Source organism: Gigantopelta aegis, chromosome 12 (genome assembly GCF_016097555.1).
Source record: "Gigantopelta aegis isolate Gae_Host chromosome 12, Gae_host_genome, whole genome shotgun sequence".
Taxonomy (NCBI): Eukaryota; Metazoa; Mollusca; class Gastropoda; order Neomphalida; family Peltospiridae; genus Gigantopelta; species Gigantopelta aegis.
The window spans coordinates 12,298,043-12,324,238 of record NC_054710.1 but is presented as its reverse complement, the minus strand read 5'-3'; the positions used below and the strand labels follow the sequence as shown (position 1 = coordinate 12,324,238).

General features: G+C 38.7%; 1 protein-coding gene and 1 long non-coding RNA gene across 2 annotated transcripts in view; one reads left to right on the top strand and one right to left on the bottom strand.

Moving 5' to 3' along the window:
- The window catches only part of LOC121385827 (nodal modulator 1-like), a 60,917-nt gene that overhangs the window by 21,013 nt on the left and 13,708 nt on the right, over positions 1-26,196 (top strand). The window contains exons 14-24 of the mRNA XM_041516616.1: positions 38-105; positions 1,179-1,242; positions 4,334-4,470; positions 5,678-5,826; positions 7,459-7,557; positions 14,152-14,277; positions 15,051-15,133; positions 17,624-17,780; positions 20,258-20,384; positions 24,598-24,714; positions 25,887-26,014. Coding sequence (XP_041372550.1) covers positions 38-105; positions 1,179-1,242; positions 4,334-4,470; positions 5,678-5,826; positions 7,459-7,557; positions 14,152-14,277; positions 15,051-15,133; positions 17,624-17,780; positions 20,258-20,384; positions 24,598-24,714; positions 25,887-26,014 — 1,255 coding nt within the window. The remainder of the gene's footprint in view (positions 1-37; positions 106-1,178; positions 1,243-4,333; positions 4,471-5,677; positions 5,827-7,458; positions 7,558-14,151; positions 14,278-15,050; positions 15,134-17,623; positions 17,781-20,257; positions 20,385-24,597; positions 24,715-25,886; positions 26,015-26,196) is intronic.
- LOC121385774 lies at positions 11,665-13,633 on the bottom strand. The gene is made up of 3 exons (XR_005959581.1): positions 13,298-13,633; positions 12,255-12,461; positions 11,665-11,733 (listed from the first exon to the last, which is right to left on the bottom strand). It is a non-coding gene; the product is annotated as an uncharacterized LOC121385774 (long non-coding RNA).

The window sequence follows — 26,196 nt, the reverse complement described above, 5'->3', positions numbered from 1 at the left end:
CACTGTTTTTATTTATATCTTGAATTTTGTATTTTAGAAAAATGTCGTCCTATTGATGTGTCGCTGGATGCTGTTGGCAGAAGTGACATGAAACAGGTTATCCAGGTAAAATGTTTGTTGCATGTTACATATGAGAACACCATGCGTTATTTTTGATAACACATGGGTTGGTAACACACATACGTGTGCTAACAATTTCAAGACATACGACTGGCTATTAAATCGGTCAATGATATTAAATACATGTAAGTCAATATTAAATAGGTCTGTGGCAATACAATCTAATTAAAATTAGCTCCACTATTACATGTGGATCTAACAGCAGCTCGTTGGAGCTCATGTCCATTTGACCTTTCATTCGACCAATCAAAACCGTACTTGCAAAATCATGCCAGTGATTTGAAAAGAATTTAAAAACATTTGGGGTTATGCCGAGGGTATACGAAATGATTCGTGTTAATTACGAAGTATGCCGGAAACTAATTTCAATATAAAATTTTATATAAAATTTGTTTCAAAACTTTTCCCCATTTTTTTTCAATGTTGAAATAGACCAACAAATTTGCCTATTGCATAAATAGTCTCACCCGATATCTTTAGAATTTGTGTGCTCCCGAATAACGCTATAAAAGACTGAGTGTAATTGGTCGATGTTTAAATTGTTATTTATAGATGAAATGTCACCTGGACATGGGAGTCCACACAATGCTGTTAGATCTACTGGTATATACCAGTAGAGCTAATTTTAATCAGATTAGTGACAATATACCTTTAAGTGAGAACTTTACATGTTGTGTATCATGTAGCTTTATAAATGTAATGGGGGTGCTCGCTTGATGCACGGTCAATTTGGGATCGATCCCTGTCAGTTAGCCCATCGGACTATTTCTCGCTCCAGCCAGTGCACAACGACTGGTACATCAAAGGCAGTGGTATGTGCTATCCTGACTATGGGATGGTGCATATAAAAGATCCCTTGCTGCTAATTGAAAAGAGTAGCCTATGAAGTGGCGACAGCGGGTTTCCTCCCTCTATATCTGTGTGGTTCTTAACCATATGTCTGACGCCATATAACGGTAAATAAAATGTGTTGAATGCATCGTTAAATAAACCATTTCCTTCCTTCATGTAAGTTTTTAAATGTAACAGGCTAAAGACATCACTTTCATTTCTTACAGGGTAAGGAAGTGGAAAATGGAGCAGTGTTCACCTTTGAAAATGTTTTGCCAGGAAAGTACAAAGGTATGTTGGTTAAAATGATGATCTCGTTTTTTCTTCTATTTTGTTAATACGTCATCCCGACCTCACACCATAGTGCAAGCATTGCCTTACAGGGGTGGGATGCTGCCCACTGGTAAAATGACTGGTACACTGAAAACTTAATTTACCAGAAAAATATAGTTTTGGGCAAAAATGTTTAAAACTCTTATCCATCCAGCTTTACAACCAGAAAACGTCATCACTGACCCAAGTTTCCAATGTGAAATATGTAATTTTGAACCTACTTTATTCAACCTCAAATTGTAAAAGATCACCCGAATTTAACACTATTTTGATGTGTGTCAAAGTTTAGAAGACATATTAGTGAGTAATTACCAAAATAAAATTTACATAACTTATTAATATTTTTGTAAAATATTTTTTTAAAACCCTACGATCACGATCCATGACATCATTGTTTATTTTTACTTTCAATCAACGACGAGTAATCCATCTATCATCTATTTCAAAGTCTGTATTATTAGTCATTTTCGACGAATACATCCTTTAAAAATCATGTTTTTATAAAATAATAATTTCCAACATGTTTTAAAAGAAATAATTACACAAATAGCGAGAAATCGAACCCATGTATACACACCAATGTGTACGCGTTACATCATCAATAACGTGTACACATATTTAGACCGTTTTTTTTTTTCTTTTCGATATTTAGCTTAAATACGAATACCAGTCAACAAAATACACTCAACGTGTTCAATTTTCATTTTACTACATGTATGTTCTAGCATTCACAGAATCAAGATAGATAACTCTTGTGAATGTTGAGAGCTGTATTTATGAAGTTGCATTAGTTTTGTACGTCTCGGCTGCAGTCGAGAATGGGCGGGAAAGAGTTAAAAACCACAATCCTAACAGGCATGTTTCATGGAGGTAGGGGTTTGTGTTGGGGTTTCTTTTTTGGCAAAAATAATTTTCAAAAGGTAGATTGGATTTTTAAGTTTCCTAGTCAGTATTTTGTTGAAAGCTCTCGTTTTTCATCCGGTCCAACCGAAGGAGACTATAGGTTTCATCTCCATCCGTCTGTCTGTCTGTCCATCCATCTGTCCCACATATAGTTTTTCGGATGGGTTTTTTAGAATGCCATGAGATATAGAGCTGAAATTTTATCTATAGCTTTATCATGTACTGTTGCAGTTAAGTTTGACTTTCATGGTGATTTAACCTTTTTTGACAGAGTTATGGCCCTTGAACTTAGGAGATATGAAAATTTGTTTTCCGGACTTTTTTTCAGAAAGCCGTGGGATATTGAGCTGAAATTTTGTTTATGGCTTTATCATGTACTGTTACAGATCAAGTTTGACTTTCATGGCAATTTAACCATTTTTGACGGAGTTATGACCCTTGAACTTGGAAGATACAAAAAATTCTTAGGTTCGGTAGGGCACATGTACTGCTTTAGCAGTAAAATATCAGAATGTTTGTTAAATTACCATGTAGAGGTTTTCGGCTTTGTAAAGATCATTTCAGCTTTTATTAATGTTATAAACCTAAACATCACTCCTATACATTTGTATTTCTGAAACGTCTCTCAAAAAAGACTTAAAGTTTACTTAAGTATTATATAGTGGTTTTGAGTTTGTAAAGATTATTTTAGCTTTTACTTGTAAATATCGTCTTTCACTTTTATTAATATATCTTTTAAACCTCTCTTTGAAAAAGGACACTTATTTAAGTATCAATAGAGGTTTCGTCTTTGTAAAGATTAACCGGCCTCGGTGGCGTCGTGATTAGGCCATCGGTGTACAGGCTGGTAGGTACTGGGTTCAAATCCCAGTCGAGGCATGGGATTTTTAATCCAGATACCGACTCCAAACCCTGAGTGAGTGCTCCGCAAGGCTCAATGGGTAGGTGTAAACCACTTGCACCAACCAGTGATCCATAACTAGTTCAACAAAGGCTATGGTTTGTGCTATCCTGCCTGTGGGAAGCGCAAATAAAAGATCCCTTGCTGCCTGTCATAAAAGAATAGCCTATGTGGTGACAGTGGGTTTCCTCTTAAAAAACAGTGTCAGAAAATGACCATATGTTTGACGTCCAATAGCCGATGATAAGATAAAAAATCAATGTGCTCTAGTGGCATCATTAAATAAAACAAACTTTACTCTTTTTTTTAAAGATTATTTCAGTTTTAGTTTTAAATTTCAGACTGTTACACATGTGCTAAACTATTATTTATTTTTACTCATTCTTTTAAACCTCTAGCTAAATATCATATGGAGATTTCACCTCTTAAAAGATCATTTTAACTTTTAATTTTAAATGTCACAGTCCAGGGCTTCTAGATTATGGTAGCCCCACTCCCATGGCTAGTGATATTTAATGTACTACTGCCATGCCCAACGGTCAAATGTTGCAGTTAAGTCTATTTTGTAAATATGAATATCCTGCCCCACCCCACCCCCAATGTTAGTATTTTTAAGCTCTATCTCCCTCTTTAGGAGACATATCCAATTATTACTATTATTTAATAAAATTGTATTAACTTAAAGCAGTGTATGGCTAGTGAATTTATAATCGTGATTAGTAAATTTTAAAAATCAGTGATCCCATGGCTAGTGGATTTTATAAAAATTCAAGAAGCCCTGCAGTCTTACACTTTCAGTAATATATTTTTTACTCATCATATAGAGAGTCCACCTTTTAAAAGATCAATTAAGCTTTTATTATTGAAACGACAACAAGAAATGTTTTATTTAACGACACACTCAACACATTTTATTTACACTTGTATGGCATCAGACATATGATTAAAGACCACACAGATATTGAGAGACGAAACTCGCTGTCGCCACTTCATGGGCTACTCTTTTCGATTAGCAGCAAGGGATCTTTTATATGCACCATTCCACAGACAGGGTAGTACATACCACAGCCTTTGATATACCAGTCATGGTGCACTGGCTGGAATGGGAAATAGCCCAATTGGCACACTGACGGGTATCGATCCCACACTGACTGCACATAGAGCGAATGCTTTACCACTGGGCTACGTCCCACCCCCTTTTATTATTGATGCTAATAATATATTTTTAATTGTGTCTTTGCTCAGCTTCAATTCTGCACGACAGTTGGTGCTGGAAGAACAAGACGATAGACATCGAAGTTGTCGACAAAGACCTGACCGGAGTCGACTTCTTACAGACCGGTTACATCCTCAAGTGTAGCGTGTCGCACGAAATTACCATGGTAACGGTTGGAGATCCTTTCTCTTTGAATAGGACCAAGCTGAAAAACATTTGTATACATATATATATATATATATGAATACACACGCACACGCACACACACACACACACACACTTACTTAATAAATACACATATAAAAAGTAAAGTAAAGTTTGTTTTATTTAACGACGCCACTAGAGCACATTGATTTTTAATCTTATCATCGGCTATTGGACGTCAAACATATGGTCATTCTGACACTGTTTTTAGAGGAAACCCGCTGTCGCCACATAGGCTACTCTACTTTACGACAGGCAGCAAGGGATCTTTTATTTGCACTTCCCACAGGCAGGATAGCACAAACCATGGCCTTTGTTGAACCAGTTATGGATCACTGGTCGGTGCAAGTGGTTTACACCTACCCATTGAGCCTTGCGGAGCACTCACTCAGGGTTTGGAGTCGGTATCTGGATTAAAAATCCCATGCCTCGACTGGGATCCGAACCCAGTACCTACCAGCCTGTATACCGATGGCCTGCCACGACGCCACCGAGGCCGGTCAAATACACATATAAATACACATGCACGGACAGACGCATACAGACACATTCAAACACATATAAACATACACACACACACAAACGTGCACACACACACACACACACCATACATGCACATCACACACGCACATACACAGCTATACATCTATATCCACACATACTCATACTCACACACATACATGTACCTGCATATGGACATCCCTAGTTACACACTCAAATGTGTCCCTCGATATACATGTACGCTTAAGTGTTTTGTTTTCCATTAAGTTACAGCAATCAACTACTCCTTAATTAGGAACCAACTATTTAATATTTGATATCCGGCAATAATCTGTACATAAATTTGCATTTTCTTAACAAATTTATATTGTGTAATAATATATAAATACATTAAGTAAGTACTTGAGATATAGTTTTTAAAACAATTTCAGTTTATTAGAAGGAAATTTTTTTTTACTGTCAGTCTTAAACAATGTATAAGTATATTTATTTTAAAAGTTTACTCTATACAAATGTATTCTAAAACAGTGGATACAGCATACTGTTATTTTAAACACCATCATTTTATAAGCAATATCTTTTTTTGTTACTACTCCTTAGAAACAATATATATTTATTTTTAGATATGAATGTTCAGTAAATATGTTTCAATATGATGTATATTATAGAATTTTGCCCATGACAAGAAGTCTGGTAGTGTTGGGTCGTTTCCCCTGAATAAAGGAACAAACCGGTTCTGTCTGGCTCAGCCCGGCATGTACAAGTTAACACCAGATTCATGTCACAAGTTTGACAAGGAAGTCTACACATACAACACGTAAGTTTCTTGGGTGGGCAAAATGTTAATAATGTTGTTATTTGACAGCACCACTAGAACACATTGATTAAAGGGACATTCCCGAGTTTGCTGCATTGTAAGATGTTTCTCTTAAAGGGACATTCCCGAGTTTGCTGCATTGTAAGATGTTTCTCTTAAAGGGACATTCCCGAGTTTGCTGCATTGTAAGATGTTTCTCTTTAAGGGACATTCCCGAGTTTGCTGCATTGTAAGATGTTTCTCTTAAAGGGACATTCCCGAGTTTGCTGCATTGTAAGATGTTTCTCTTAAAGGGACATTCCCGAGTTTGCTGCATTGTAAGATGTTTCTCTTAAAGGGACATTCCCGAGTTTGCTGCATTTTAAGATGTTTCTCTTAAAGGGACATTCCTGAGTTTGCTGCATTGTAAGATGTTTCTCTTAAAGGGACATTCTTGAGTTTGCTGCATTGTAAGATGTTTCCGACTAATAAAATATTTCTACGATTAAACGTACATATATTTTCTTGTTTAGAATATCAGTGTCTGTATATTCAATGTGTTTCTGGTCATCTTAATATTTGTAAGAAGCCCAAACTGGATTTTGTCTTCAAATAATTTCGTACGTATGGAAAAAAAAGAATTTTTAGGAAATAAAAGGAAATTTAACCTAGTACAAATATTAGAACGATCAGAAACACATTTAATATACAGCCACTAATGTTTTATGCAGAAAAAAAATATATTTAATATATAATTACAGTCGTTAAAAAGTCTCTGTTAGTTGATAACATCTTAAAAATTGCAGGAAACTAGGGTCCGTCCCTTTAATAATGTTTTTGTTTGACAACACCACTAGAGCACATTGATTAAATAATCATCAGCTATTGAATGATTCGTCTTCGGTCAATGCATTTTGATATAAGTTATCTCCCCTTGGCCTGTTTAAATGGCTTATTGTAAAACAGAGATTGACTACTTTATAGATTTATTGTGAATTACATGTACATCCTTAGCTTGTTAGGTTGGCATATTTTGAAAAAAGATTGACTAATTAACAATTTTATCAGAAGTTATCCCCTTAGCTTGTTAGGTTGGCATATTTTGAAAAAAGATTGACTAATTAACATTTTTATCAGAAGTTATCCCCTTAGCTTGTTTGCCGGGCATATTTTGAAAAAAGATTGACTAATTAACAGTTTTATATGAAGGTATCCCCTTAGCTTGTTTGCCTGGCATATTTTGAATTTTTTTTGACTAATTAACAGTTTTATCAGAAGTTATCCCCTTAGCTTGTTAGGTTGGCATATTTGGAAAAAAGATTGACTAATTAACAGTTTTATATGAAGGTATCCCCTTAACTTGTTTGGTTGTTTTTTGCAATTTTTTTTTTTTTTAAATTGATCAATCAACCTGTTTGTTTGTAGTTGCACCTTAAAAATTTATAAAATTAAATAATTTAATTTTTTTTACCCCCCCCCCCCCCCCCCCAAACCCCATGAAGATTAATCCTGAATGCTAAATAAAAAATCATTTCATTATTCTCTGAATCAGCTATGACAGTTAAAACATTAAATTGTGTGAAATTCTTGCTGTGAAAAGAAGACTGAGTACAATTAACACATGTTAACAATGCAGTTGTATTTCTTATTCAGGTCAAACCCGGCTGTGTTAACTCTGATGGCAATCCAACATCTAGCCACCGGATCGGTGAGGACCGAAGATAAAGCAGACGACATCATCATCACTATCAGGTAATAATAATATTTTCATAGACTAACCTTTTGTGACACCCAATAGCCGGACTGGCCTCGGTGGCGTAGTGGTTAGGCCATCGGTCTACAGGCTGGTAGGTACTGAGTTTGGATACCAGTTGAGGCATGGGATTTTTTAATCCAGATACCGACTCCAAACCCTGAGTGAGTGTTCCGCAAGGCTCAATAGGTAGGTGTAAACCACTTGCACCAATCAGTAATCCATAACTGGTTCAACAAAGGCCATGGTTTGTGCTATCCTGCCTGTGGGAAGCGCAAATAAAAGATCCCTTGCTGCTAATTGGAAAGAGTAGTCCATGTAGTGGCGACAGCGGGTTTCCTCTCAAAATCTGTTTAGTCCATAACCATATGTCTGACGCCATATAACCGTAAATAAAATGTGTTGAGTACATCGTTAAATAAAACATTTTTTTTTTTCATTCAATCATTCATTCATTCATTCATTCAATCATTCATTCATTCAATCATTCTTTCATTCATGCATCCATCCATCCATCCATCCATCCATCCATCCATCCATCCATCCATCCATCCATCCATTCATTCACCATCAGGTAAAAGCTCAACTCTAACCAGCATCGGTTGTGTGATGGTTAATCTATTGGACTGAAGGCTGATGGGTATCAGGTTCACGTCCCACCTGAGGTAATGGGGGGGATTTTTTTTTTTTAGTTCGGACTCCAGTCCAGAGTAAGTGAACTGCTAGGTTCAATGGGTAGGTGTAAGGCTACATATACACTGTCCCGAGTTTCACCCACTTCATGGGTGCGATTATGGGTGTATTTCTCGTGTGTATAACCCAACACGTGTATATACACTGAGTTTCACCCACTTCATGGGTGCGATTATGGGCGTATCTCTCGTGTGTATAACACCACACATGTATATACACTGAATTTCACCCACTTCATGGGTGCGATTATGGGTGTATCTCTCGTGTGTATAACCCCACACATGTATATACACTGAGTTTCACCCACTTCATGGGTGCGATTATGGGCGTATCTCTCGTGTGTATAACACCACACATGTATATACACTGAGTTTCACCCACTTCATGGGTGCGATTATGGGCGTATCTCTCGTGTGTATAACACCACACATGTATATACACTGAGTTTCACCCACTTCATGGGTGCGATTATGGGCGTATCTCTCGTGTGTATAACACCACACATGTATATACACTGAGTTTCACCCACTTCATGGGTGCGATTATGGGCGTATCTCTCGTGTGTATAACCCCACACATGTATATACACTGAGTTTCACTCACTTCATGGGTGCGATTATGGGCGTATCTCTCGTGTGTATAACCCCACACATGTATATACACTGAGTTTCACCCACTTCATGGGTGCGATTATGGGCGTATCTCTCGTGTGTATAACCCCACACATGTATATACACTGAGTTTCACCCACTTCATGGGTGCGATTATGGGTGTATCTCTCGTGTGTATAACACCACACATGTATATACACTGAGTTTCACTCACTTCATGGGTGCGATTATGGGTGTATCTCCCGTGTGTTTAACCCCACATGAGATATTATTACCTGGAATGCACTGTAGGTTCCAAGTACCCCAAGTTCAGGTGATACTGAGATGCAGGGATGTGAGAGCTATGTGTTTTTCCATTTCGTCTAAAAAAAAAAAAACCCATGATGTTCAATACTGTTGACCACACAAGGTTCATTTGCGTGTTTTCATGGTTTCAAGTTTATGATGTGTGCCTTATATTATAAGTTATAACGAGTTTAGATTTGTTAGCATTGAATGCAATTTTTGACAGTTCCAGGGGTAGCAAAAACTATTTTTCCTTCAGGGGCCCTTGAGCGGCCCTTGGACAGCCCTTGGACCCCGGCCACAGTAGGTATCTCACCACTATTGATTATACATTGGTGACAGTACAAATATAAAGCCAAGCACTGACTAAATTATTAACAGTAGGTGCTATATACTACCTGACATGAAGAGAACAGCCTCTGTGACAGGATTTAAGTAAATAAAATTGATACTTCGCCACCTGCAATTTTAATTATCCACTCTCCTAAGCACATGGGCTAATGGAGGGGAGGCTACTCTCGTTAAATATATGTACCACAGGCATAACAAACAATGGTCTTGCTTGTAGCTAAGCAGATATGCATCTGTCAGTTTGATATGCCAAAATCAAGAGGCAATGTTACCCTTCCAATATTCCATAATCATACTGTCAAGTCTGTTCAGACACCAACATAATAAAATAAAGAAAAGAGGTACTCTTTTTTCATGGAACTAAATTCGTCGCCTACACGTCGCTCATTGGCTGAAATAGCGGTGTGATCCCTTAAGAGGGGGTTTGGAATGGGATAGCTAGTCAGTTTTGACACATGACATACTATGACGCATACCTAGTAGGAAAACACCAAATTTGGTCATGTCTTTTAATATGCATTAACGCAAGAGGCCATGAAGACTGGCCCGGGGGTTAGCAACACTGGGCTGAAATAATAGAAAATTAAGCTTCTCCACACCTCAAGTTCACCTGACCAAAGTTATAACATGGAGGTGACATTCCAAATGTTTGCTGTTGTATAATGGGGGGTACTGACAGCAGAACCTTATGAAATGGTCACATTAAAATTACAAGACCATACTGGGTACTGGCATATTTTAATATGTCATATGCATGAACTTTTATTAAAAATTTAATTTAAATATTGGATTTGGCAAATTCAAGTGAGCCACAAAAAGGTTATTTTGGGACAGTATGAGAGGGAAGTATGCACACTGGCAGCTGTCAACGGGACACATGGGCAATTTCAAACTGGGAGTGAACTGAAGCCTAAAGTATCTGATGGCTGAGAGAACTGACCACAATCATAAACAAATTCAAAACAGAACACGCATCAGTTTACTGCATGAGAGTATTTATTAACATAGCACACACCACAGGTTCCATTCCGCTGAAGACTGCTACATGCTAAGAGATACAAAAGTTCACAACTTTTCCTTATACTAAGAGAATATACCACACCCAGTGTGCTAACAATGAAGCCAAAGAAAAATCCAACAGAAAACCTGCAGAACAAGGGTGCCTTTCAAAAGGGACACCAATGTCTGTTCAAAAGAACTATAGGTGTTACTAAAACAAAGTGTCTTAAGCAAGAAGGTGACAACATACCAGTTACCAAGAGACTTAGTCAAGAAGAGTTCAACGCTGTGGTACACCATTGTGATAGACAGTCATACATCGTCAAGGATGCGGATGGAATTCCCAGTGACATTAGACTTCTCCGACCAACACGGATCTCAACTGGAGGTGGTACACAGGCAGGCGAGTTCCTGAAAGCAAAAATGGACATGAATGATTCCAAAATTATACACTGTGGTATGCTTCTGAAGATGTTTAATGACACTAATGAAGACCACAGACTAGCTTCTCCAGGGTGCACTGGCAAGTACACATGGAATCTAGACTTGTGTCAGAAATGGGGCCTGTGCACCCGTGCAGGACTGAGATGTCAAAAGTGTTCATTCACAAGTAAAAAATACAAACTGTATGAAGAGACAACACAGAATACTAGGAGGGGACCAAAATCAGCAAAGCCAAATGTCGGTGTACACGTAGGACTACAGAGCACATCTGTCGGTGTTACCGGTTTCCGGGGAATAATGCTGTGTGCTGGAGTCACACCCCCAGCTACCAGCGGAATGCAGAATACTGCCAACGAAGTGGGACGAGTGACAACCAGTCTCAATAAACTTGACATGTCCACACGCAGAGCAGACTTAGTACAACTGAACATTAATAGGGGATTTTCAGCTGACCATCCCATTGCCATAGAAGGAGACTGCCGGTACAACAATCCTCTTTCAAGTGGGTGCGGTTCAACACCATTTCAACCGGCTACACAAGCAACTTACACTATGGTGGAAAATGAGACTGGCAAGAAACAAATAATAGGACTTTACACAGGAAATAAACTCTGCAAGGCTCGTGAGCTTCAAGCAGCGAGAGAAAATAGACTAATACTCTGCCCCGATCATACAGGTACCTGTACAGCAAATCTCCGGCTTGACGACACAATAGGAGACGAATTGGATTCTTCACGACTGATGGCGATTCCCGTGCCGTGTCCGGATTACAGTCATCCCAGAGCAAAATATCTAAAGTGAAGATAAAAAATCTGAGAGACACCCGTCATTTATCCGAATCACAAAGGAAGTTTACAGAAAGGGTCAAGTTCAGTGACAACATGTTCCCTGGAAACACAAAAGCGGAACGAGAAAAGGTTAAAAAAAGATTTGCTATCGACTTGAGACGGCGCTGCCACAGTGAATATACATCGGCACACAACCAACTTGCCGGCAACATGAACAAGTTAGTAAGCAAACTGTCTTACACTGCTACGAGTATACTATATTGTGTGACTGGGAAATGTAGAGCAACATGCAGAAAACATTCCTTTGTGTGCTCAGGGGTGAAAAAGGGACGATCAAACATGACATTCATGCCTACCGGTACAAAGTTAAATGTCACGGTAGAGGACGAGGCACTGATTAAACAATGCATAGACATAAGACTGGGTGTAAAAGCCATTGAGAAGACTAAACTGAACACAAATACTCAAAAGTGTGAGAGCGTCAACAGAGCGTACAGCAGAACAAATCCAAAAACTGTTACATACCATAGAAATTTCACCAGCCGCATACACAGTGCCGTGCATATGCTGAACAGTGGGTTTTCAAGTTCGGTCATTCAAAGATGTACAGCTGTGGGAGCTGGGGTACGTGACAAAACATCGGTCATATGCCACTTGAAGAGCATCGAGCGGATAGCCAGGAGACATGCGAGTCGTCAACGAACACAGCAATTCCAAGCCAGGAGGGCATCTCTAAGAAGAAAAAGATACAATATGTATGATAGACTTCATCGGACAATAACATATTCAAAAAACTTACTCGACCCCGAACTGAACTATAACTCTGTTGGCAACAAACTGTGAACACTCGGTGAATTCTTTCGGATATATATATATATATGTATTTATTTATTTACCTGAACTATTATAAAATGCAATCTGGATATATACCATGGCCTGAACATTTCTTTGGAACCATATTTCTACAGTGCTGCCTTTGATTATTGATTACATGTGGCTCTAGACTTAAGTGGTGTATATTGACACACAAACTGTGGTGACATAAGTGAGAAACATCAAAAGATTTTGGTAAAGTGACTGATTTGACATGAATCATGTATCGAAGCCTGTGAACATTAATTGGCTTGTGTTTATCCTGACCTGGCAGTCTAATATTCATGACACCATATGCCATATTTTTATAATGTCTGATATATCCATTCCATAATACACAATTATTTACATTACTCTGTCTTGTGTTTCTATTAATTTTATGCAAAGTGGTGGCTATCCACAGTGCATTCATGCTATATTTGCTTAATTATTATGCTAATTAGTGCTGATTAAAATATCCACCACACTTCAAAAAACAAAAAATGTGTAGCCTAGTGTGTGCCGATGCTCTGAGAACACGAAAGCACATGGCTTGTGAAGTTTGCACCAATTACAACATGGTCACGGCCGGGCCGGTGCTATGCACTGGTAAAATAGTGTTTAGGTATCTCACCACTATTGATTATACATTGGTGACAGTACAAATATAAAGCCAAGCACTGACTAAATTATTAACAGTAGGTGCTATATACTACCTGACATGAAGAGAACAGCCTCTGTGACAGGATTTAAGTAAATAAAATTGATACTTCGCCACCTGCAATTTTAATTATCCACTCTCCTAAGCACATGGGCTAATGGAGGGGAGGCTACTCTCGTTAAATATATGTACCACAGGCATAGCAAACAATGGTCTTGCTTGTAGCTAAGCAGATATGCATCTGTCAGTTTGATATGCCAAAATCAAGAGGCAATGTTACCCTTCCAATATTCCATAATCATACTGTCAAGTCTGTTCAGACACCAACATAATAAAATAAAGAAAAGAGGTACTCTTTTTCATGGAACTAAATTCGTCGCCTACACGTCGCTCATTGGCTGAAATAGCGGTGTGATCCCAGTAAGCTTTTTTGTTCCAACTCCTCTCACATCCCTGGAGATGGTTCAGCTAATAGTGTGAAGAGAAATAAAACATTTCTTTCCTGCTTCCTGGGCGGGACATAGCCCAGTGGTAAAGCACTTGCCTGATGTGCAGTCGATCTGGGATCGATCCCCGTCGGTGGACCCTTAGGGCTATTTCTCTTTCCAACCAGTGCACCACTACTGGTTTATCAAAGGCCGTGGTATGTGCTATCCTGTCTGTGGGATGGTGCATGTAAAAGATCCCTAGCTACTAATGAAAAAATATAGCAGGTTTCTTCTCTAAGACTATATGTCAAAATTACCAAATTTTTAACATCCAGTAGCCGATGATTAATAAATCAATTTGCTCTAGTGGTGTCATTAAACAAACTTTTCTTTTCTGAGATGGTTCAGCTAATGGTGTGATGATAATAAAACATTTCTTCTTTCCTTCTTATTTTGATGCCTGTATGCTTTTGGTTTTCAGATCCTCTGTCCATGATGCACCAACCGTACTCGATTCCCTTACGGCCAAGCAAGTGGATTCTGGGAAGGATCAGAAAGCAGATGCCGTGAAGGGCCCGTTTGACTATAATTTCTCATACTGGGCAAGGTTTGTTGGTGATTCAAATAAATTATTCATGCTATACTATGTATACCGAACTTCACATAGCTTTAAGAAAGTGTAGTTATGATGTTAAATTAATGCAAAAAATGAAAGAAGGTATGTAATAAATACAGTACTTCACATGCATTGTTTTCGCTTGCTATTTATTGCACAAGTTTTATTTTGCACCGACAAATGTGCATAATGCTTCAAATACGATGTGACATAATTTCTAAATCACCGGCCTCGGTGGCATCGTGGTAGGTCATCGGTCTACAGGCTGGAAGGTACTGGGTTCGGATCCCAGTCGAGGCATGGGATTTTTAATCCAGATACCGACTCCAAACCCTGAGTGAGTGCTCTTCAAGGCTCATTGGGTAGGTGTAAACCACTTGCATCGACCAGTGATTCATAACTGGTTCAACAAAGGCCATGGTTTGTGCTATCCTGCCTGTGGGAAGCGCAAATAAAAGATCCCTTGCTGCTAATTGGAAAGAGTAGCCCATGTAGTGGCGACAGCGGGTTTCCTCTCAAACTCTGTGTGGTCCTTAACCATATGTCTGACGCCATATAACCGTAAATAAAATGTGATGAGTGCATCGTTAATCTGTGTGGTCCTTAACCATACGTCTGATGCCATGTAACCGTAAATAAAATGTGTTGAGTGCGTCGTTAAATAAAACATTTCTTTTTTTCTTCAACCACTGAGTTATCATAATAAGTCTGATTACTGTATTTTTATTTTTCTCTTGATAGTGATACATGTATTTGTGTTTCAGGACAGGAGAAAAGCTGGAGATTTCCATCCAATCAAAAGAACTGTTATTTTATCCAGCCCAACTGACGGTCACCATCATGGGAGGTTAGTCACTGTGTATTACTACTAGTAGTCTAAGAGTATTACAGGCCCTAATCCAGAATTGATAAAGTAGGAGAAGCGACTTTTCCATTCCCAGAAGAAAGGAGCGAAGTTTGATAAAAATAGGCAAAATGAATATTTATCAGTACATATCGTAACGTTTTGCCATGTTTTGCGTTTATTTTGAAAATTTTCGATTTATACTCTTGGTTCTAATCTTAATATTTCGATAAAAAATACTTCTTCCGTTAATACAATTGACAATTTAAGCAAAACAGTGGTATGTTTCATTAGAAATGTGATATTATTAAGTAGTTGATAACGTGTCAGTATGTTAAAATTAAAGTAACGATTAGCATTACTGGAATGAATGTGGCCGAGGAATAACAATGCTTGACCGGTCACAGGAAACGACACACCATGTGTTGATATAAAAACATGGACCGACAAGTTGCCAAGTGAGCTATGACAATAAACAAGTCGGGGTCTTGATGTCTGTTGTGTGATTTCCCACAGACAGGAAAGCACATACCACAGCCTTTGTCCAGTTGTGGTGCACTGGTTGGAACAAGAAAAAAAAACCAATCAGTTGAATGGATCCTCCGAGGTGTTTCGATCCTGCGACGCAACTGCTGCCATTATGTTCGAGCCCTGACCTTCTTTATTGTTAACTTCCATTTTTTTAAATTAAACAATTTCTGGTCATCCTATTCTTTGCATAAATTACATGTGTGAAGCAGTCGGTCATCGGATCGATCCTTCTCAGTAGACCCATTTGCAGTTTGGGCTATTTTCCGTTCCAACCAGTGGTCCACAACAAGGCCGTGGTATGTGCTGTCCTGTCTGGGAAGTGCATATAAAAGACCCCTTGCTGCTTATTGAAAAGAGTAGCCCATGTGGCGGCAGCGGGTTTCCTCTAAAGAAATATTGTCAGAATGACCATATGTTTGACGTCCAATAGCCGATGATAAGATAAAAATCAATGTCCTCTAGAAACAAACTTTACTTTTGATTACATGTGGCTCAGAATTTTAGGCGAAACAAAATGTACATACTGAACTGCATTGAAAACAAACCAATCAGATTTTTTGTTGTAAAAAGGATACGAGAAGAAAAAAACAAAAATGCATGTCACTGATTTTATATAACTGGATGTATTCTGGACGGCAATAAATAACTATAAAATTGTATACAAGGGTTAGAGTTAGTGTGTGTTTTATAGCAAGCTCACATTCTAACACATGCAATAGCAATAAGACCTATAAATTGGGTAGACATCAGAGGTGGGAATTCTCCTCAGATCAGCTGTTTTCCTCTCATGGAACATTGCATTTCCTCACATTTTAATCATCCTTTCCTCCAAAATGTGTCAGATGGCACAGATTTTAACCTAGGATTTCACGAATTTCCGGGACCCCTCTTAAATTTACTCTTTTTTACAGTTCACCAATTCCCACCCCTGGTAGTGCATTTTCAATGAGTTCAGGGGTGGGACACTGCTTAGTGCTAAAGCGCTCACCTGATGTGTGGTTGGTCTGGGATCAGTCCCCGTCGGTGGACTCATTGGGCTATTTCTTGTTCCAGCCAGTGCACCACAAATAGTATATCAAAGGCCGTGGTATGTGCTACCCTGTCTGGGATGGTGCACATAAAAGATCCCTTGCTAGTAATAGAAAAATGTAACAGGTTTCCTCTCAAAGACTATATTTCAAAATTACCAAACGTTTGACATCCAATAGCTGATGATTAATAAATCAATGTGATCTAGTGGTGTCATTAAACAAAACAAACTTTAAGCTTTCAATGAGTACATACATTGGAAATAATAAGTTCAGTATTGCACGTACATTGGAAACAATAAGTTCAGTATAAGTATATATATTGGAAACAATAAGGTCAGTATAAGTATATATATTGGAAACAATAAGTTCAGTATAAATATATATATTGGAAACAATAAGGTCAGTATAAGTATATATATTGAAAACAATAAGGTCAGTATAAGTATATATATTGGAAACAATAAAAGAAAGAAAGAAATGTTTTATTTAATGATGCACTCAACACATTTTATTTACGGTTATATGGCATCTGACATATGGTTTGGAAACAGTAAGTTCAATATAAGTATAGACATTGGAAACAGTAAGTTCAGTATAAGTATATACATTGGAAACAAGTTCAGTATAAGTATATACATTGGAATCAATAAGCTCAGGATACGTATATACATTAGAAACAATAAGTTCAGTATAAGCATATACATTGGAAACAGTAAGTTCAGTACAAACGTATAAGTATATACATTGGAAATGATAAGTTCAGTATAAGTATATACATTGGAAACGATGAGTTCAGTATAAGTATATACATTGGAAACAATAAGCTCAGTATAAGTACATACATTGGAAACCAGTGTCATTGGTTTCAGTAACTGTAGTATGGAATTTGTTGTGGTATCATCGAACATTTATTTTCCTTTCTTTCTTGTAGATGCCTGCCCAGGAGAGGTGGCCACATCCCAAGGCAAGAGGGGAGTGTTTATCACAGGGGAAGTAAAGCCTGCCCTGGAGGGAGTCACTATCACGGTAACGGCCAACTCGTCGGCTAAACCGACCGTCTTCACAACAGATTCATCAGGAAAATTCAGGTATGTAAATAATATTTCAAGTGCTGACAGCCACAATAGATTACATCCACTCTTGTTAAAATGAAAGTAGTCGACTATTTTGCACTTTTCTCTCACTTTTTAGGGTGTATACTACCACTTCAAATCCCATAGACGACAATAGTAACATATGTGGCTAAAACTCCTACCTGCAGTGTATTAATGGACATAAACGCCACGGATATAAATACTACTGCCCCTCACCCTTAAAGTGAATCAGAAAAAATTGGGGTCAAGTTGCTCATTTCTGAGATAACGGGTAGCATCTATGACTACCCTAGTTCCGCACAAAATTTGAGTACTTTTTCTCTTTCACAGATACATGTTTCAAGCACAAGGCTACTCGACACAGTGATACTAGATGAAATAAAATTGCATTTTTTGTTTTATCCAGATGAAACTTTTTTTTTTTTGCAACTAACACACTCACATTTATCACCAATCACAAGACTTGTGGTGTTCACTTCTCTATCAAAAGTTGGGTGCACCTCGAACTTTGACCCAGCTGGAAGTTATTTGGTTTAGTACTACCCTATGAAGTAAAATAAAAAGTTGAGAACTATAGTCCGTCCTATCCTCCTACAAAAATGTCTTTTGTAAATAATTTCAGTTTGGTTTGACATAAGAAGAAAAGTAAATTATTGTGTTTAATTTAGAAATACACAATTGTAGTAAATTTCATGGGATGAAAAAAGGCATTCCCTGTGGGATGGACTATACATGTAGATATTACTTTTCTGTCAGTGGTAGTGATGATGCCGACCAGTGATCCATAACTGGTTCAACAAAGGCCATGGTTTGTGCTATCCTGCCTGTGGGAAGCGCAAATAAAAGATCCCTTGCTGCTAATTGGAAAGAGTAGCCCATGTAGTGGCGACAGCAGGTTTCCTCTCAAACTCTGTGTGGTCCTTAACCATATGTCTGATGCCATATAACCGTAAATAAAATGTGTTGAGTGTGTCGTTAAATAAAACATTTCTTACTTTCTTTCCATAAGTCCTAGATCAAACAAACTGTGTTAAACTTTATACTTGATATCACAATGCATGTGATTTTTTTTTAATTGAAACATAACAAAAGATATGTTTCCAGGAATCTAAATCAACCTAGAGAAAAGGTCTCACCCTAAGTTTTGTTATATATATATATTTTTAATCTTCTGAATTTGTATTAATATTTTGCAAAAGGAGTAAAAATAAATGTAGTAAAAAATAAATTAAATAATAATGTTTTAAAAGTCAGCCAGCTCTACTTTTATTTCTAGCATGCTCCCAGAAACACAAAATTGTTTTAGGCTTAATTTAAAATTTTAATTAAAGTTTTTTCAATTAATTTTTTTTTTAATGATATTATATTTTAACATACATTTTTATACATATCTATGGATGCAAACGTCAGTGACGTAGAATGTGTTTATGGTAGGCTAGATGTTTAACGCAAACGTCAGTGACGTAGAATGTGTTTGTGGTAGGCTAGACGTTTAACACAAACGTCAGTGATGTAGAATGTGTTTATGGTAGGCTAGACGTTTAACGCAAATGTCAGTGACGTAGAATGTGTTTATGGTAGGCTAGACGTTTAACGCAAACGTCAGTGACGTAGAATGTGTTTATGGTAGGCTAGACGTTTAACGCAAACGTCAGTGACGTAGAATGTGTTTATGGTAGGCTAGACGTTTAATGCAAACATCAGTGACGTAGAATGTGTTTATGGTAGGACGTAGCCCAATGGTAAAATTGCTCGCTTGATGCATGGTTGGTCTGGGATCAATCCCTGTCTGTGGGCCCATTGGGCTATTTCTCATTCCAGCCATTGCACCACGACTGGTATATCAAAGGCCATGGTATGTGCTATCCTGTCTGGGATGGTGCATATAAAAGATCCCTTGTTACTAATGGAAAAAATGTAGCAGGTTTCCTTTCTAAGACTATAAGTCAAAATTACCAAATGTTTAACATCCAATAGCCAATGTTTAATAAATCAGTGTACTCTAGTGGTGTCGTTAAAACAAACTTTTCCTTTCTAAGACTATATGTCAAAATTACCAAATGTTTGACATCCAGTAGCCGATGATTAATAAATCAATGTGCTCTAGTGGTGTCGTTAAACAAAATAAACTTTAAACAAACTTTTTCTTTGTGAACCTACATGTATATGTCAAAATTACCAAATGTTTGACATCCAATAGCCGATGATTAATAAATCAATGTGCTCTAGTGGTGTCGTTAAACAAAATAAACTTTAAACAAACTTTTCCTTTGTAAGACTCTATGTCACAGTTATCAAATGTTTGACATCCAATAGCCGATTATTAATAAATCAATGTGCTCTAGTGCTGTCATTGAACAAAACAGATGTTTTTAGTAAAGAGAAACGATCTATGAGTTGCTAATGGATTCTATTGTTACATCCTTTTCTGTAGCCTGTGCTCAATGTATGGTTTGTTGTTATTTTGTCAGGATCGGTCCACTCCACCGTGATGTCCAGTACGAAGTAACCGCCACCAAGGACGGCTATCAGCTGACCAGAGAGGATGGACCCCTGTATAACTTCAGGGCCTTCAAGCTGGGCCAAGTCTCCGTACAGGTCAATATGTCTGACTTAATCAGTTACTAACTTCAGGGCCTTCAAGCTGGGCCAAGTCTCCGTACAGGTCAGTATGTCTGACTTAATCAGTTACTAACTTCAGAGCCTTCCAGCTGGGCCAAGTCTCTGTACAGGTCAGTATGTCTGACTTAATCAGTGAACAATGGTTATACACAAGTCTCCGTACAGGTCAATATGTCTGACTTAATCAGTTACTAACTTCAGGGCCTTCAAGCTGGGCCAAGTCTCCGTACAGGTCAATATGTCTGACTTAATCAGTTACTAACTTCAGAGCCTTCAAGCTGGGCCAAGTCTCCGTACAGGTCAATATGTCTGACTTAATCAGTTACTAACTTCAGGGCCTTCAAGCTGGGCCAAGTCTCCGTACAGGTCAATATGTCTGACTTAATCAGTTACTAACTTCAGGGCCTTCAAGCTGGGCCAAGTCTCCGTACAGGTCAATATGTCTGACTTAATCAGTGAACAATGGTTATACACAAGTCTTCGTACAGGTCAATATGTCTCACTTAATCAGTTACTAACTTCAGGGCCTTCAAGCTGGGCCAAGTCTCCGTACAGGTCAATATGTCTAACTTAATCAGTTACTAACTTCAGGGCCTTCAAGCTGGGCCAAGTCTCCGTACAGGTCAATATGTCTAACTTAATCAGTGAACAATGGTTATACACAAGTCTTCGTACAGGTCAATATGTCTCACTTAATCAGTTACTAACTTCAGGGCCTTCAAGCTGGGCCAAGTCTCCGTACAGGTCAATATGTCTGACTTAATCAGTTACTAACTTCAGGGCCTTCAAGCTGGGCCAAGTCTCCATACAGGTCAATATGTCTCACTTAATCAGTTACTAACTTCAGGGCCTTCAAGCTGGGCCAAGTCTCCGTACAGGTCAATATGTCTGACTTAATCAGTTACTAACTTCAGGGCCTTCAAGCTGGGCCAAGTCTCCGTACAGGTCAGTATGTCTGACTTAATCAGTTACTAACTTCAGAGCCTTCAAGCTGGGCCAAGTCTCCGTACAGGTCAATATGTCTGACTTAATCAGTTACTAACTTCAGAGTCTCCGTACAGGTCAATATGTCTGACTTAATCAGTTACTAACTTCAGAGCCTTCAAGCTGGGCCAAGTCTCCGTACAGGTCAATATGTCTGACTTAATCAGTTACTAACTTCAGAGCCTTCAAGCTGGGCCAAGTCTCTGTACAGGTCAATATGTCTGACTTAATCAGTTACTAACTTCAGAGCCTTCAAGCTGGGCCAAGTCTCCGTACAGGTCAATATGTCTGATTTAATCAGTTACTAACTTCAGAGTCTCCGTACAGGTCAATATGTCTGACTTAATCAGTTACTAACTTCAGAGCCTTCAAGCTGGGCCAAGTCTCCGTACAGGTCAATATGTCGGACTTAATCAGTGAACAATGGTTATACACAAGTCTTCGTACAGGTCAATATGTCTCACTTAATCAGTTACTAACTTCAGAGCCTTCAAGCTGGGCCAAGTCTCCGTACAGGTCAATATGTCTAACTTAATCAGTTACTAACTTCAGGGCCTTCAAGCTGGGCCAAGTCTCCGTACAGGTCAATATGTCTGACTTAATCAGTGAACAATGGTTATACACAAGTCTTCATACAGGTCAATATGTCTCACTTAATCAGTTACTAACTTCAGGGCCTTCAAGCTGGGCCAAGTCTCCGTACAGGTCAATATGTCTCACTTAATCAGTTACTAACTTCAGAGCCTTCAAGCTGGGCCAAGTCTCCGTACAGGTCAATATGTCTCACTTAATCAGTTACTAACTTCAGGGCCTTCAAGCTGGGCCAAGTCTCCGTACAGGTCAATATGTCTGACTTAATCAGTCAGTTACTAACTTCAGGGCCTTCAAGATGGGCCAAGTCTCCGTACAGGTCAATATGTCTGACTTAATCAATTACTAACTTCAGGGCCTTCAAGCTGGGCCAAGTCTCCGTACAGGTCAGTATGTCTGACTTAATCAGTTACTAACTTCAGAGCCTTCAAGCTGGGCCAAGTCTCTGTACAGGTCAGTATGTCTGACTTAATCAGTGAACAATGGTTATACACAAGTCTCCGTACAGGTCAATATGTCTGACTTAATCAGTTACTAACTTCAGAGCCTTCAAGCTGGGCCAAGTCTCCGTGCAGGTCAATATGTCTGACTTAATCAGTTACTAACTTCAGAGCCTTCAAGCTGGGCCAAGTCTCCGTACAGGTCAATATGTCTGACTTAATCAGTTACTAACTTCAGAGCCTTCAAGCTGGGCCAAGTCTCTGTACAGGTCAATATGTCTGACTTAATCAGTTACTAACTTCAGAGCCTTCAAACTGGGCCAAGTCTCTGTGCAGGTCAATATGTCTGACTTAATCAGTTACTAACTTCAGAGCCTTCAAGCTGGGCCAAGTCTCCGTACAGGTCAATATGTCTGACTTAATCAGTTACTAACTTCAGAGCCTTCAAGCTGGGCCAAGTCTCTGTACAGGTCAATATGTCGGACTTATGATCAGTTACTAACTTCAGAGTCTCCGTGCAGGTCAATATGTCTGACTTAATCAGTTACTAACTTCAGAGCATTCAAGCTGGGCCAAGTCTCCGTACAGGTCAATATGTCTGACTTAATCAGTTACTAACTTCAGAGCCTTCAAGCTGGGCCAAGTCTCCGTACAGGTCTATATGTCTGACTTAATCAGTTACTAACTTCAGAGTCTCCGTACAGGTCAATATGTCTGACTTAATCAGTTACTAACTTCAGAGCCTTCAAGCTGGGCCAAGTCTCTGTACAGGTCAATATGTCTGACTTAATCAGTTACTAACTTCAGAGCCTTCAAGCTGGGCCAAGTCTCTGTGCAGGTCAATATGTCTGACTTAATCAGTTACTAACTTCAGAGCCTTCAAGCTGGGCCACGTCTCCGTACAGGTCAATATGTCTGACTTAATCAGTTACTAACTTCAGAGCCTTCAAGCTGGGCCAAGTCTCCGTACAGGTCAATATGTCGGACTTAATCAGTTACTAACTTCAGAGTCTCCGTACAGGTCAATATGTCTGACTTAATCAGTTACTAACTTCAGAGCCTTCAAGCTGGGCCAAGTCTCCGTACAGGTCAATATGTCGGACTTAATCAGTTACTAACTTCAGCTGGGCCAAGTCTCCGTACAGGTCAATATGTCTGACTTAATCAGTTACTAACTTCAGAGCCTTCAAGCTGGGCCAAGTCTCCGTACAGGTCAATATGTCTGACTTAATCAGTTACTAACTTCAGGGCCTTCAAGCTGGGCCAAGTCTCCGTACAGGTCAATATGTCTCACTTAATCAGTTACTAACTTCAGGGCCTTCAAGCTGGGCCAAGTCTCCGTACAGGTCAATATGTCTGACTTAATCAGTTACTAACTTCAGGGCCTTCAAGCTGGGCCAAGTCTCCGTACAGGTCAATATGTCTGACTTAATCAGTTACTAACTTCAGGGCCTTCAAGCTGGGCCAAGTCTCCGTACAGGTCAATATGTCTGACTTAATCAGTTACTAACTTCAGGGCCTTCAAGCTGGGCCAAGTCTCCGTACAGGTCAATATGTCTGACTTAATCAGTTACTAACTTCAGAGCCTTCAAGCTGGGCCAAGTCTCCATACAGGTCAATATGTCTGACTTAATCAGTTTTTCTATCTGTTTATTCAATGTTATTTAAAAGAAGTGCAGGATTAAAAAAACAAAAACAAAAGAAACACAGAAATGAATTACTATCATTAGAAATTCAACGAACATATGCAGATAGTGTGATTAAAAATACAGTTAATGTACTGTTGAACAACAACCAATTACATTTATCACCAGTAGCGCGAATGGAAGTATTAACGGCTGTATAAAATATTCATGTCTCGTGGAACTAAATGACGTCATATTTCAAATTGCACAGTGTGAGCTAGGCCTGGGGAACCGACGTCATGTTATGATGTCGCTTCCCCAAATTATGTCATCATCCTTGTTATTATGTATGTGCTTAGTATGATTATTATTAACTCAGTTATGTTGAACCATATGGATAATAATATACATTATTATACTATTATTATAAATGATTATTATAAATAATAATAATAATAATTATAATTATAATTATTGTTATTATTATTGTTGTTATTCTTCTTCTTTTTATTTTATTATAAATTACTACTATTTTTATTATTATTGCAGGTTGTGGATGATGAAAAGAAGCCATTAATAGCTGTGCTGCTGTCTTTAAGTGGAGGAAATCAGTACAGAAGTAACAACCTCACGGCAGCTGATGGGAAGATGATATTTATGGCACTGGTCGGTATATTTGTAAAACGCCAAGAGTACCGTAGTTTAAAAACTCAACACAGCAATTACAATATTTAAGAGTATTTATTTAAAAAAAAGACACAGTTGTTATTATCACATTAGAGTTATTAGTTAGGACATCAGCTAATCAGAATCAAGTGCATTGTATAACAGCCGAAAAATGTTTAATTACATAGTTACAGGCTGGTAGGTACTGGGTTCGGATCCCAGTCGAGGCATGGGATTTTTAATCCAGATACCGACTCCAAACCCTGAGTGAGTGCTCCGCAAGGCTCAATGGGTAGGTGTAAACCACTTCCACCGAACAGTGATCCATAACTGGTTCAACAAAGGCCATGGATTGTACTATGCTGCCTGTGGGAAGCACAAATAAAAGATCCCTTGCTGCCTGTCGTAAAAGAGTAACCTATGTGGCGACAGCGGGTTTCCTCTAAAACAATCTGTGTGGTCCTTAACCATATGTCTGACGCCATATAACTGTAAATAAAATGTGTTGAGTGCGTCGTTAAATAAAACACTTCTTTCTTTCTTTTTTAATTACATAGTTACATTATAACTGGAACCAAACTGCTTGTTTAGGGGTGAATATTAACACAGTACAATAAATATGTCACCAGACAGAACAAGAAGTGAAGTCCATCTTGCATAAATGTTTGAGGTAAATTGTGTCACTATGTAGCGGAAGTCAACCGCCGGTAGTAGGGGTGCATAGTAGGTGGTTACAAGTGCCTCTTAACAATGCCAGAAGTAACTACTGAACACTCCCCGAAGTGGTCAGACTAAGCTGAAAGCTGATGGGGAATGGCAGGTGTGTGGCACAGATAGCCACAAGAGACAAGCACCTGTTGTGGTTGGATAGACAAGGACTGGGATGTGGAGGTGGACAGCGAAAGAAGTTGAAAGATGGGAGAGTTGCCAGATCAGGAAGAAACTAGATGGAATTCAAAGGAGAGAAAGGAAAAGGGGGCAGTGGGATAAAAAAAAACCCACCCAAAAACAAAAAAAACAACAACTATGTAGCGGAAGTTGGTGTATTTACAAATGGAAGTAACCATATTAAATGTTTCACATCAAAGTGCTTTGGCTGTTTGATGTACATGATGTATGTACTGCTTTGATTTGATATAGCTTTGTGATGACTTGCGTTGATTTCTATCTAGAGCCCTGGTCAGTATTTTCTGCGCCCGATGATGAAGGAGTACCGGTTCGAGCCTCCGTCGCAGATGTTGGACGTCCAGGAAGGTAGTACAAAGCAGCTGACCATCAAGGGGTCAAGGGTCGCATTCAGGTCAGTGTGATGTTTGTGTGTTGCTTGTTAGTTCCCCGCCAATCCAAGTGAAGGGGACTATAGGTTTTGTTGCCATCCATCCGTCGGGGAGGGATACAGCCCGGTAGTATAGTGCTTGCTTGATGCGCGGTCGGTCTAGGATCGATCCCCGTCAGTAGCCCCATTGGGCTATTTCTCCTTCC